Source organism: Pituophis catenifer, unplaced genomic scaffold, assembly GCF_029215685.1.
Source record: "Pituophis catenifer annectens isolate HBS135680 unplaced genomic scaffold, rPitCat1.0.hap2 SCAF_5, whole genome shotgun sequence".
In the NCBI taxonomy this organism is placed as follows: Eukaryota; Metazoa; Chordata; class Lepidosauria; order Squamata; family Colubridae; genus Pituophis; species Pituophis catenifer.
In genome coordinates, this window is record NW_027256885.1 from 69,205,266 (window position 1) to 69,218,567 (window position 13,302).

The 13,302-nt window shown below is 47.5% G+C and overlaps 1 protein-coding gene across 1 annotated transcript in view; it reads left to right on the forward strand.

The window, feature by feature from the left end:
* Positions 1-13,302, forward strand: part of LPCAT4 (lysophosphatidylcholine acyltransferase 4) — a 66,187-nt gene that overhangs the window by 36,968 nt on the left and 15,917 nt on the right. Inside the window, exons 7-12 of the mRNA XM_070944782.1 lie at positions 1,605-1,639; positions 5,714-5,768; positions 6,779-6,861; positions 8,258-8,383; positions 10,543-10,684; positions 11,366-11,464. Coding sequence (XP_070800883.1) covers positions 1,605-1,639; positions 5,714-5,768; positions 6,779-6,861; positions 8,258-8,383; positions 10,543-10,684; positions 11,366-11,464 — 540 coding nt within the window. The remainder of the gene's footprint in view (positions 1-1,604; positions 1,640-5,713; positions 5,769-6,778; positions 6,862-8,257; positions 8,384-10,542; positions 10,685-11,365; positions 11,465-13,302) is intronic.

Below are 13,302 nucleotides of genomic sequence, written 5' to 3' on the forward strand. Positions count from 1 at the left end.
GCCTTTTCTGGCCTCCAGAGGGCCTCGGGGGGGGGGGAAGGCCATTTTTGCCCTCCCCAGGCTCCAAGAAAGTCTCTGGAGCCTGGGGAGGGTGAAAAACGGGCCTACCAGGCCCACTGGTAACATTTTTGCCATTGCGTGCCAAAAGCGGGAGGAGCATGGGGGGTCATGCATGCATGCGCAGGGGGCGGGAAGGCATTGAATTATGGGTGTGGGCATGCGGGCACAGGACCACCCCGCGCTCCCCCGCTTTTGGCACGCGACGGCAAAAAGGTTAGCCATCACTGCCCTAATGCATCTCTTGGAGCAAAAATTAATATAAGACCTGATCTTATTTTTGGGGAAACACAGATAGGTCACACAATCATTAAGCAATCTAGCCCTCACCTCCATATGGGCTTTGTCGGAAGCCATCAGAGAAGGTTGCATATGATGATCACGTGACCTTGCTGAAACTATCATAAATACCTGCTAGTTACTGAGCGCTCAAATTTTGATCACGTAACCATGGGGGCTCTGCAATGCTCATATGTACGAATGTCAGTTGTAAATTACTTTTGTCGATGCTGTTGTAACTTTGAACAGTCACTAAATGAATGGTTTTAAGTCTGTTTTTTGTCTGTATTTTTGAAGCTGGTTTTTCTAAGTAAATGTTAAGCTACAACGTCCCAAAGGTGCTTTTTTCAAGAGGCAACTGGTTTTTCTTTGAAGACTAGAAAGTCCAGTTGCCTCATGAAAAAGCATCTTTGGGACAACCATGACCTGGATTACTGCGAATCTCCATAGATATTAAGTTAGATCAGTGTGTTGGCCACCGGCCCCTCCAACAGCCAAATCAGAGGAGGAGGAGGCGTGGGAGTCAGGGTCAGCATCAAAGGCAACCTGAGAACTCTGAGGGGGAAGAGGGAGTGGAGCTGGCAGAGAGAGAGAGAGAGAGAGAGAGAGAGAGAGAGAGAGAGACAGAGGTGGAGCATGGCCCATCCATCAGCCCTTAGATGGAGAGTCAACAGCCCCCAGGTCTGGAGGTGGCTGATGAGGAAGAAGAGGAACAGCTGGATCTAGTGCCTGATGCACAGATGCGCAAAAGGCAGAGGAGAGGAGAACAGTGGAAATCTGCGGGTCGATCCTTGGGAAGGAAGAGTCACCGCTGCTAGCGAAGCCCCACCCTAGCTCTGGGGATAAAAGGCAGGGGGCAGAGATGAATAGCTGTGGCAGACAACTACTCATCTTCCAGCCGGACCAACTTGTTAGCCTGCGATGAGAGAGAAACTTTTTGCCGGGGCTGCCAGCACTCCTAATTAAAGAAATCTTTGAGTTAACTTCAGAGGGTTTGTCATGTTTGGGAAGCCGGGTCAGAACACAGTGTCTAACTTCTTAGTGCTTATAAAAATGGCAGTGGAGAAGCAGTTGAAGAGCCTTTGGAGGTTTTATTGTGTCCTCGGGGTCACCTGAGTAGTGCAAATGGGTGTGGAGCCTTCTTATGGATTATATGGATCTCTATTATAGACTATTATGGACTCATTATATTACGGTGGCCCCTTATGGACCATGCCACTTTGTTAGATATAACCAAATATCTCCTCTCTTTTTTTTTTTTTTTACAGGATTCAACCACCTGGGCATGGAGAGGACCCGGAGTGTAAGTTCCTAATAATGGTTTTATAATAGTGGCTGGTTATATGTATTCTTGTTGGCCTCATTATGGCTATAGCTACCCAGCCTATCCTGGCCTGCTGAGCTGTTCCTACTTTCCCCCATTTCCATCAAGCCATCTCTGAATCTCCTGCCTTGCAAGATTTCTCCTGAACTAAACTTTGAACTAATCCTTCTCATGAACTGGAGGATTGGGCTTTCTGACTTCTCCTAATCCATATGGGGAACTGGATCTATGGACTCGAGGCCGGTGGGAGTCGGTGTATGGCTGCCTTCACTCCCAGGTTTCCATCAAAGTTTTATTGGTCGGCCTTTGTGAGAGGACGGTCGGCCAAGAAATTTCCGGGGGTCGGATGGCATATCTCCCCCTCCACTGCTGTGAGAGGGCAATGGAATTCGGCTGCCTGTGCCATGGACTGGAACTTTTTCCCCTGTATTATAACATCATGGTGGTCTCCCGACCATGGACTATCCTCACCCCTGACGATTTAATGTACTCAGTGTCTGAACTCCTTGCCCTGCGAGATTCCCCCCTCTCGCAGGTTTGGCCCTCCACTCTATCAAGGGCCTATCTCGATGACAGATTTTGGAATCCTGAGAGATGGCATGGCGCGAGGAAGGGCTTGTGGGGTTTTATAGGAAAGTGTTTTAATAAGATTTTAAAGGGTTCGGGGAGGGGGGTCTTTTAACAATTTTTTAAGGGGAACTGGGAGGACGACCAAAGGGGATGGGGGGGGAAATCCACTAAGGTCAGAGCCAAGCCTGGCATGGGGCAATGGTTTGGAGGGTGCAGGACGAGGGATTGGGGAGGGGATGGAGGGCTATACCAATGAGGGGTGTACCATCAGCACAGTGGATGGGAGGGGCAGATATGGCGGGAGCAGGAGACCATATCACGTGTCGGGGGTGTGCACTCGCTGTTTGAGAGCTATTGCGCGCCCCGGTCTCCAAGGCTCCCCTCGGATACTAGGTGGCTCAGATACTCAGGACTTGGGCCTTCGGCTGATGCTGTGCAATGCCAGGTCCGTGGTAAATAAGGCCCCATTCACAATCTTATACAGGAGGGGGGAGCGGACCTGGCGGGTATTATGGAGACCTGGTTGGGCCCGGAGGGAGGGGTCCCTCTGGTTGAGATGTGCCCACCAGGCTTCAGAGCATTCCATCAGCCGAGGGCCCAGGGGAGGGGCGGGGTGGTGGTGGTTATTATTAACGAAGGTCTTAGTCCGAGGGAGACCACTGTGCCACAGATTGCCGGATGTGAATCCCTCTTTGTGAGATGGGGTCATGGGGTTCAGATGGGCTTGTTGCTTGCGTACCTGGCTCCCTGCCGCGCGGCAACGGCCCTACCCGAGCTCCTCGACGTGATAGCCACGGTGGCAGTTGATACACCCAGGCTTACGGTCATGGGTGATTTCAACTTGCCGTCTGTTGGTGAAACGTCAGAGATGGCTCAGGAGTTCATGGCTTCCATGACAGCCATGGGCCTGACTCAACTAGTTCATGGCCCCACCCACAGGGGGGGACACACTCTGGACTTGATTTTTGTCTCTGGCCAGTGGTTGAGTGATCTTATTATAGGGGATATAGACATGGAACCCTTGTCATGGTCAGATCACTTGCTCCTTCGCCTGGACCTTCGAACCGCTACACCCCGCCGCAGGGAGGCGGACCCAATAAGATGGGTCCGCCCCAGGCGCCTGATGGATCCTGATAGGTTCCAGATGGAGCTTGGGCCATTTCCTGAGGATCTAGCACATGACTCGGCTGAGGACCTGGTAGCCGCCTGGGATCGGGCGGCTGGTGGGGCCTTGGACCGAGTCATGCCTTTGCGGCCTCTGACCCAGTGCCGATCCCGCGCAGCTCCTTGGTTTACTGAGGAGCTGAGGGAAATGAAGCGCCGGAAAAGACGCCTGGAGAGCGGTTGGAGGGCCAGTCTTGCTGAATCTGATCGAACTCTGGTAAGGTCGCATATTAAGACCTACCTAGTGGCGATAAAGACGGCAAAGTTTAATTACTTTTCCGCCTCTATTGCATCATCAGGGAATCGTCCGGCCGCCCTGTTTAGGGTGACCTGCTCCCTGCTCCATCCGGGAGTGCGGGATGATCCCCTGGAAGGCAGGGCGGAGGATTTCGGACAATACCTGTATGACAAAATCGCTCAGATCCGGGGGGATTTGGACTCTGACTGGGTAGATCAGGGCAGGGTGATGAGGAATAGTCTTGAGAATGTTATCTGGGAGGAGTTTGATGCTGTGACTCCCGATGATGTGGACAGGATTTTGGGGAGACTTAGTACGGCCACATGTTTACTGGACCCGTGTCCCTCCTGGTTGGTACTGGCTTCCCGGGAGGTTACACGAGGCTGGCTCCAGGGTGTTATCAACGCTTCGTTGAGTGAGGGTTACTTCCCCGCTGCCTTGAAAGAGGCGGTGGTGAGGCCTCTCCTCAAGAAGCCATCCCTGGATCCGGCAATATTGGCCAACTATCGTCCTGTCTCCAACCTTCGCTTCATGGCGAAGGTTCTTGAGAGTGTGGTCGCGCGACAGTTTCCACAATTCTTGGAGGAAACATCTTATCTAGATCCGTTCCAGTCGGGTTTCAGGTCTGGGTACAGCACGGAAACGGCATTGGTCGCGTTGGTTGATGATCTCTGGAGGGCTCGGGACAGGGGTTGCTCCTCTGTTCTGGTCCTGTTAGACCTCTCAGCGGCTTTTGATACCATCGACCATGGTATCATGCTGCACCGGCTGGAAGAGTTGGGGGTGGGAGGCACCGTATTGCGGTGGTTCTCCTCCTTTCTCTCCGACCGGTCGCAGTTTGTGTTGGCAGGGGGGCAGAGGTCGACCTCGAGGCCTCTCGTCTGTGGAGTGCCGCAGGGATCGGTCCTCTCGCCCCTTCTGTTCAACATTTATGTGAAGCCACTGGGCGAGATCATCCGTGGCTTCGGGGTGAGATACCATCAGTACGCTGATGACACCCAGCTGTACATCTCCACCCCAGGCCACCCCAACGATGCCCTTGAAGTGATGTCTCAGTGCCTGGAGGCTGTGCGGATCTGGATGGGGAGGAACAGGCTCAAGCTCAACCCTTCCAAGACTGAGTGGCTGTGGCTCCCGGCATCCCGATATAGTCAGTTGACTCCATCACTGACTATTGGGGGCGAGTCCTTGGCCCCCACAGAAAGGGCTCGCAATCTGGGAGTCCTCCTGGATATGCAGCTGTCCTTGGAGGAACATCTGATGGCTGTAACCAGGGGGACCTTTTATCAGGTTCGCCTGATTCGCCAGTTGCGGCCCTTTCTTGATCGGGATTCCCTGTGCACAGTCACTCACGCCCTCGTCACCTCTCGCCTTGACTACTGCAATGCTCTCTACATGGGGCTCCCCTTGAGGGGCACCCGGAGGCTCCAGCTGGTCCAGAACGCAGCAGCGCGGGTAGTGATGGGAGCAGCATGGTGCTCCCATGTAACACCGCTCCTGCGCGAGCTGCACTGGCTCCCAGTGGTCTTCCGGGTGCGCTTCAAGGTGTTGGTTATCACCTTTAAAGCGCTCCATGGCATAGGGCCTAGCTATCTTCGAGACCGCCTGCTGCTACTGACGACCTCCCAGCGACCCGTGCGCTCTCACAGAGAGGGCCTACTCAGGGTGCCATCAGCCAAACAATGTAGGCTGGTGACCCCCAGGGGGAGAGCCTTCTCTGTGGGGGCACCTACCATATGGAATCAGCTGCCCCCAGAGATAAGGAGAATCCAAGACCTCAGTGCCTTCCGCCGTGCCCTTAAAACCCACTTTTTCCAGCAAGCCGGGCTGGCTTAGGAAGAAATTTTTTAAAATTTTTAAATGTTTAATTGGTTTGTGGTTTTTTAAATTTAGGGCCAAATTTATATAGATTTTAATTGTTTTTAATATTTGTATTTCATGTTTTTAATTCTGGCTGTGCACCGCCCTGAGTCCTCAGGGAGAAGGGCGGTATATAAATTGAAAATAAATAAATGAAATAAAAAATAAATTCTTCTTGTAAGCGAGACCAAGTCTGAGTCATCTTCCATTTCTTCTTCCAGGTTAAAAGTCATCTGGTTGACTGCATCTCAGCCTTGCATGACTGTAGAAGTAGAGGTAAGAAGAAAAGAGGGGAGATTGGGATCATTCCTCTTGGGGTGATCCCTTGGTGCCTTTTCTGCCTCACAGCACTGAACTGTACTTGGTTCAAAGTTCTGTTTTATTTGCAGGATTTACCATATTTTTCAGACTGTAAGACGCACCTGACTATAAGATGCACCTAAATTTAGAAGAGGAAATCAACAAAAAAAAGTTTTTGGCCTCCTCAGGCCTTTTTTCAGGCCTTTTCCAGCCTTTTTCCAGTCCATTTTCAAGGCTTTTTTGGCCTGTTTTCTAGGCTTTTTTCAGCCCATTTTTGAGGCTTTTTTGGCCCATTTTTGAGGCTTTTTTGGCCCGTTTTTAGGCTTTTTTGGCCCGTTTTTGAGACTTTTTGGCCCATTTTAAAGGCTTTTTTTAGCCCGTTTTAAAGGCTTTTTTCGGCCTGTTTTTGAGGCTTTTTTCAGGCTGTTTTTTCTGAAAAAATGGGCCAAAAAAGGCTAAAAAATGGGCCAAAAAAAGCCTCAAGAACGGGATGAAAAAAGCCTCAAAAATGGGCTGAAAAAAGCCCCAAAAACAGGCCATAGAAAGGCCTGAAATAGGCCGAAAAAAGGCCTGAAAATGGGGCGTGCGGAGGCAAAAAAACAGCTGGCGGGTGGGCGGGGCTTCGATAGTATTCAGTCTATAAGACGCACAGACATTTTCACCCCCTTTTGGGAGAAAAAAAGTGCATCTTATAGTCCGAAAAATACAGTACTTTTTTTTTTCTTGTACTGGGATCTCAGTTTGGCTTTGACTGGTGTGTTGGGGGCCCACTCTCAAAAACAGTGGATGGGAAATTTCTCCTTTCTGCCCTATTAAAAATTACAATTTCATGTAGACTTGGGCACTCAGGTTCCAGTCTTCAGAGTGGCCTACAATTTCTCTTAAAGTTGATGCCATTGTCTTGACAATCCAGGCTTTTGCATACTATAGCTCAGTTCTCCAGAAATTAAATTTTCCTTTAATTCTGATTTTCTTTTCCTTTCCAGTTTCTCCCAGTTTATCAACCCAGCCCCGAAGAGGCTGTGAACCCCACACTATATGCTAACAATGTCCAGAAAGTGATGGCCAAGTGAGTTGGAGATGCTTTTTGTAAATGGGGAGTTTGGGGTGCAACGGAAGGAAAGATAGGCTCAACGTTATAAGAAATGATCAGAAGATGTTGTGACTGGTTTGGGATCCAGGTTCTGCGTGCTGCTGAAACTGAGCTCTGAAGACTTGAGAAGGCACCTGGAAAAACTGAATTCATAGTAGAGAAAGCCCAAGGCTCTTCATAAGTTGAACAGTCTAGAACAAGGGTTGGCAACCCGCAGCTCTGGAGCCACATGTGGCTCCTTCATCCCTCTCCCTGTCACTCAAAATATGCGTCACAACCGCCGATATGCGACACCCACCGGCACGCAATTTATTGAGATTTTCAACCCCCAGTAGGCCAACCATGGATAAATAAGTTTTTTTATACATAGCATAAAGGTAAAAAATGATATATGCAGTGTTATATTCATTTTAGATATCAAAAGAGCCTTGGTAGTACAGTGGTCTAAAGCACCCTGTTATTAAGACCAGCTGCCTGCAATTACTGCAGGTTCGAATCTTGCCAGGCTCAAGGTTGACTCAGCCTTCCATCCTTTCTAAGGTAGGTAAATTGAGGACCCAGTTGTGGGGGCAATAAGCTGACTTTGTATAAATATACAAAAGGATGAAGGCTATTGTTTAGCACATTGTAAGCCACCCCGAGTCTCCGGAGAAGGGCGGCATATAAATCAAATTTAAAAAAAAAAAGAGTTTTGGGGCTCCCGGTGTTTTCTTTTCTGTGGGAAATGGGTCCGAATGGCTCTTTGAGTGTTTAAGGTTGCTGACCCCTGGACTAGAAGAGTTGGCCAGTTCATTAATATGTATGGCAAAATCCATCAATGTAGAGCAGGGGTATCAAACTCAAGGCCCGGGGCCCGGATCCAACCCACGGGATGCTTAAATCCAGCCTGTGGGGCCGCCCTGGAAACAGCAAAGGACCGGCCCATGGTGCCTCTGCCAGCAAAAATAGAGCTCAGGAGCCCATTTTCGCTGGCAGAGCGCTTGGGCCACCACAGGCGCCTCCGGCATGAGTGACGTCAAGCTGGCCATGCCCACCCTGGCCACACCCACCCTGGCCCCCCAAAGTCAAACACAACCGATACGGCCCTCAATGAAAATGAGTTTGACACCCCTGATGTAGAGATTTCCCCATTTTGCTAGGCTTTGAATCTGATCTACAGGATGCTAGCTTGGGGTCCCTGATGACCTCAGCAAGAGACTAGAAGCCAAAATTATTTCTTTGGAAAATACACTGAGGTGTAATGGGAGAATTACTGCAGCTGTAAGGCTGATTCTTGGTGCACATGGATAAGATGTTTCTCCTCTTGCTTGATGAATCTGTGTTTCCCCATAAGATCTCTTCTTGTCCTTACGTTGTTTCCTTCTTTAACTAGAGCCCTGGGGATCCCTGCCACAGATTGTGAATTTGTGGGCAACCTTCCAGTGACTGTTGTAGGGTGCTTGAGAGTAGCCTTGGAGCCACGCATCTGGGAACTAGGCAAGGCTATCCGGAAGGCCAGGTGAGAGGTCACCAGGACAAGGAAAGAGCTTTGGTGGATGAAATCAAGGGTTGAATCTCATCCTTCATTCAACGTGGATGCCCCAAGAACAAGACAGGGCTCTTTTGCTAGATTATGGGTTAGCCTCTCCTGCTATTAGGGAGGAGCAGGTGAGGTACTGCTTCTGTTCTTGGAAATCTAATGATGGAGGAGCGGTAGCTGTTAGGGGGACCAGAAGTTGACTAGCATAGCATTATCATTGGCACAAGGTCTGCTTTGTGAGCAGCAGATCAGGTAGGAGTGGAATGACACCTGGGAAAGAACCTGGGAAAGATTGTCCAGGTTGATGGGTTTATAATTTCCAGTTATATCCCACTTAATACAATGAAGCACACCGGAAAATCAATTGTGTGTTTGTTTTCTTTCTTTCTTTCTTTCTTTCTTTCTTTCTTTCTTTCTTTCTTTCTTTCTTTCTTTCTTTCTTTCTTTCTTTCTTTCTTTCTTTCTTTCCTTCCTTCCTTCCTTCCTTCCTTCCTTCCTTTCTTCCTTCCTTCCTCCCTTCCTTTTTTCTTTCTTTCTCTCTTTCTCTCTTTCTCCCTTCCCCTCCCTCCCCTTCTCTCTCTCTTTCTTTCTTCTTTCTTTCTTTCTTTCTTTCTTTCTTTCTTTCTTTCTTTCTTTCTTTCTTTCTTTCTTTCTTTCCTTCCTTCCTTCCTTCCTTCCTTCCTTCCTTCCTTCCTTCTTTCTTTCTCTCTTTCTCCCTTCCCCTCCCTCCCTCCCTCTCTTTCTTTCCTTCCTTCCTTCCTCCTTTCTTTCTTTCTCCCTTTCTCCCTTCCCCTCCCTCCCTCCCTCCCTCCCTCTCTTTCCTTCCTTCCTTCCTTCCTTCCTTCCTTCCTTCCTTCCTTCCTTCCTTCCTTCCTTCTTTCTTTCTTTCTCTCTTTCTCCCTTCCCCTCCCTCCCCTCCCTCCCTCCCTCTTTCTTCTTTCTTTCTTTCTTTCTTTCTTTCTTTCTTTCTTTCTTTCTTCTCTTTCTTTCTTTCTTTCTTTCTTTCTTTCTCTTTCTTTCTTTCTTTCTTTCTTTCTTTCTTTCTTTCTTCTTTCTTTCATGTTTTTGTTCTGTATATCGTTACTACATTGAAAAATTCTAATGAAAATATATATAAAGTAGTCTGTCACTCAAGGTGGCCTATGAACCAGTTATAGGGATAATTGAGGAAAACGTGGTTAAGTAAATCAGGGTTCAGCTTTACTGCTGTTGGAAAAACAAATACAATTCCACTAAAATGGAGGAATGCTTGCCGACTTGCCTGAGAGGGCAGGGTAAAAATGTAAAATAAATGAATGTATTTTTTTCTAACACCCCCCCCCCCCGGTCCCTTTCCCATCAGTGAGTATGCAAATTCATTCTATTCCAGTGAAGCTAATTTGCATTTTTGTTTGTTTGTTTAAGTGTTCCGGAAAAATCTGTTATCACTGGATATTGTATACTACTAAAAAAGCAATATTTTTCTTTTATTCTTTCCTACCTCAAAATATTTTGGACAGAAATTAATTAACTAAGTTATAATTCTGATTGTTTGTTACCATAGTAATGCTCAAAAACCTGAAGAGAATAGGAAGACACTCTCTGTGGGGGAGAAGCCCCCCAAAAGAAAAACTGAGTTAAAAAATGGCTCAGGGACTGAGAGAAAACAGTGCCCCCTCCAAATTCCCCCAGCACATGTCTCCTGGTCACATCACAGAATTGAGCGCATGCACACACACCCCATGCTTTTCTGTTTACAATAGATATAAAAAAAAAATGTTTCTGTGTCACATTATTCAACAAACATATTGTTTATACAGAAGAAAGTATGGATAGTGTAGGAAATGAGCAGGCTGAGCCCGAGGAGGGAAGGGGGCGTCAAACACGTCATCAGTTTAGAATCCTTATGTAGCCACAAGCGACCTCAGTCCAGCCCCGGTGAATTCCATTGACTTTTATCTAGTGCCAATGTGCCTTGACCATTAGTGGATCAAATTCATGTAAGATAACATGAAATAAACTTTTAGTATTTTCCAACTATCCCAGCTCCTGGTTTCTTGCACCTGACAGAGGCCTCTTTGTGGTTGACGCTGCTAAGTGGACTAACAAGCTTTCCTGGTCTCATTCCTTTTCATCTTTGCAAATATATCAATCTACAGATACCCAACGGAGGGGATCAAATACAACTTGGATGCACTTCCTGTCAGCACTTCAGGGCAGGTGGGACCAAGTGAGCTTGCCCACTGGCTGGGACTGGCCTGTCCTAAAGCTGTGGAAGAGATCTGCGTCTATTTCCAGCAGGTAAGATAGAATAGAACAGAACAGAACAGAACAGAACAGAACAGAACAGAACAGAACAGAACAGAACAGAACAGAATAGAATAGAATAGAATAGAATAGAATAGAATAGAATAGAATAGAATAACAGAGTTGGAAGGGACCTTGGAGGTCTTCTAGTCCAACCCCCTGCTAGAAGAGGAAGAGGAGTACAGGTAGTCCTCGACTTACAACCACAATGGAGATCAACATTTCTGTGGGTTCAGTGAGTTTTACCCCATTTTACGACCTGGCTTGACACTGTGGTTAAGTGAATTGCTGCGGTTGTTCAGTGAGTAACACGGTTGTTAAGTGAAACCAGCTTCCCCCCATTGACTTGCTTGTCAGAAGGTCGCAAAAGACGATCCCATGACTCGGGGACACTGCAACCGTCATAAATAGGAAGCTGTTGTCAAGCATCGGAATGTAAATCACGCGACTATGGGGATGCTGTGTTGGTCATAAGTGTGAAAAATGGTCATAAGTGTGAAAAACTGTCCATAACTTACTTTTTTTCAGTGCCGTTGTAACTTTGAACGGTCACTGAATGAACTCTTGTAAGTGGAGGACTGTCTGTACTGTGTGCATAGGCTAGAGTGGTTTCTTTCTTCATTCGCCCTTTTGCCATGTTTGCAACTCTTTCATACTTCCTGCTTTGATTCCCAGGATTCCAACGGAAACATGGATGCCCGGGAAGTGGCCTTAGCCCTAGAAGCTCTATGGGGAAAACATGACCCACAGCAACTGACATGTCGGGCTTTTGAGGTAATGGCTCTGATTAGCTTTGAGGGGCAGAGGAAATGAGCTTGCAGAAGGTCAGGTGAGATGTTTAGCAAGGACTTGAATCAGTGGTGAAATCCAAATTTTTGTACTACCAGTTCTGTGGGCATGGCTTGGTGGGCGTGGCTTAGTGGGTGTGGCAGGGGAAGGATACTGCAAAATCTCCATTCCCACCCCACTCCAGGGGAAGGATATTGCAAAATCCCCATTCCCTCCCCACTCCAGGGGAAGGATATTGCAAAATCTCTATTCCCACCCCACTCTGGGGAAGTGTACTGCAAAATCCCCATTCCCTCCCCACTCCTGGGGGAAGGATATTGCAAAATCTCCATTCCCACCCCACTCTGGGGCCAGCCAGAGGTGGTATTTGCCGGTTCTCCGAACTGCTCAAAATTTTCGCTACCGGTTCTCCAGTACCTGTCAGAACCTTCTGGATTTCACCTCTGACTTGGATCCCTGCTGGCTGGGGAATTCTGGGAGTTAAAGTCCTCACACCGTCAAGATGCCATGATTGAAAAACACGGAGTTAGTACTTGGACAGGGAGCACCTGGACATGCCAGGGCTACCCTAGAAAGTTTTTTTTTAAAAATCCCCAAAAAGACAGTAGCAAGCCACTTTCATGTTCCAAAGATGCTTTTTCAAGAGGCGACTGGACTGGCTTCCGGTTTCCGTGTCTTCGGCGGCGGCGGTGCCTTTTGAAGCTCCGCCAGCCCCGCCGCTTGTAGAGCCGCTTCGCGACGAAGAAGCGGCTCGAAAACTTCAAAAATCTTTAGGATTTTTGAAGAGAGATCGCAGGGTCCAGGTTGAGCCCCTGCAACCCCCCCAGGGAATAGTTTCTGGGGAGGGAACAGGAGCGGCTCCCATTCAACCTGCTGGAACTCCGGGCGGCGTGGGACAAGTCTGCTTCTGCAGAACAAGCCGGCTACAGGAAACTTTTAATTGAAAGAAAAGGAATCAGCCTTAATAAGCAGCATACTGTTACTTGAACCCTGAAACTCGGAATCGCAAGTATTAGAGTTTTCTTGGCTTTCTAATCTGAGTGAAAAAATGCGGATGAGTGAAAGTGAACTGTAAAAACATGGCGCTTAGCCTCAGACTTAACGAGCGGAGCGAGTGTGGATTGCTGAACTCATCTTGCTTTGTTACAAAGTTTCTAAACTGATACGAAGTTGCTTCGCTTGCAACAAGAGAAATAAGAGAGAAATTTCTCCTTTTTCAATACTGGACTTTGCTTCACTTTGGTTCTTATTTGATTAAATCTGGGGGACTTTTTTAGAAGTCTTTGTGGAGGTGGGAAAGGAAGAAGAACTTCCCTTTTTAGTAAAACTAGCCTACGTGACAGGATGGCCTCAAAGAAGCAGGAAGTGAAGGCAACAGGAGGTGGATCTCCCACACATAAAACGCAACCTCCCCCTGCACAACAGACACAGACTCAGAAAAAAGATTTTGATATGGGAGATTTAAAAGAATTTATTTCTAAAACTTTGGATGATAAATTTCAAAAATCTCAACAGGAGATAGATGATAAACTTCAAAAATCACATCAGGAATTTATGCAGGAAATTAATGAAGTTAAAGACATGGTGAAACAGAATCAAAATAAGGTGACCAAAAAAATATCAGAAGTGGCGTCTGGCCTGGCAGAATTTATTGGGAAAGTTGATTTTAAAGTTGAAGAACTTAAATCAGAAGTTAATGTTAAGATGAAAGACAATGATTATAAAACTGATGAAGTTGATAATAAAATGCAGAGAATTGAAGATGAGATTGTTATGATACAATTTCGGGCGATGGAATTTGCCATACGGCTTCGGGGAATTCG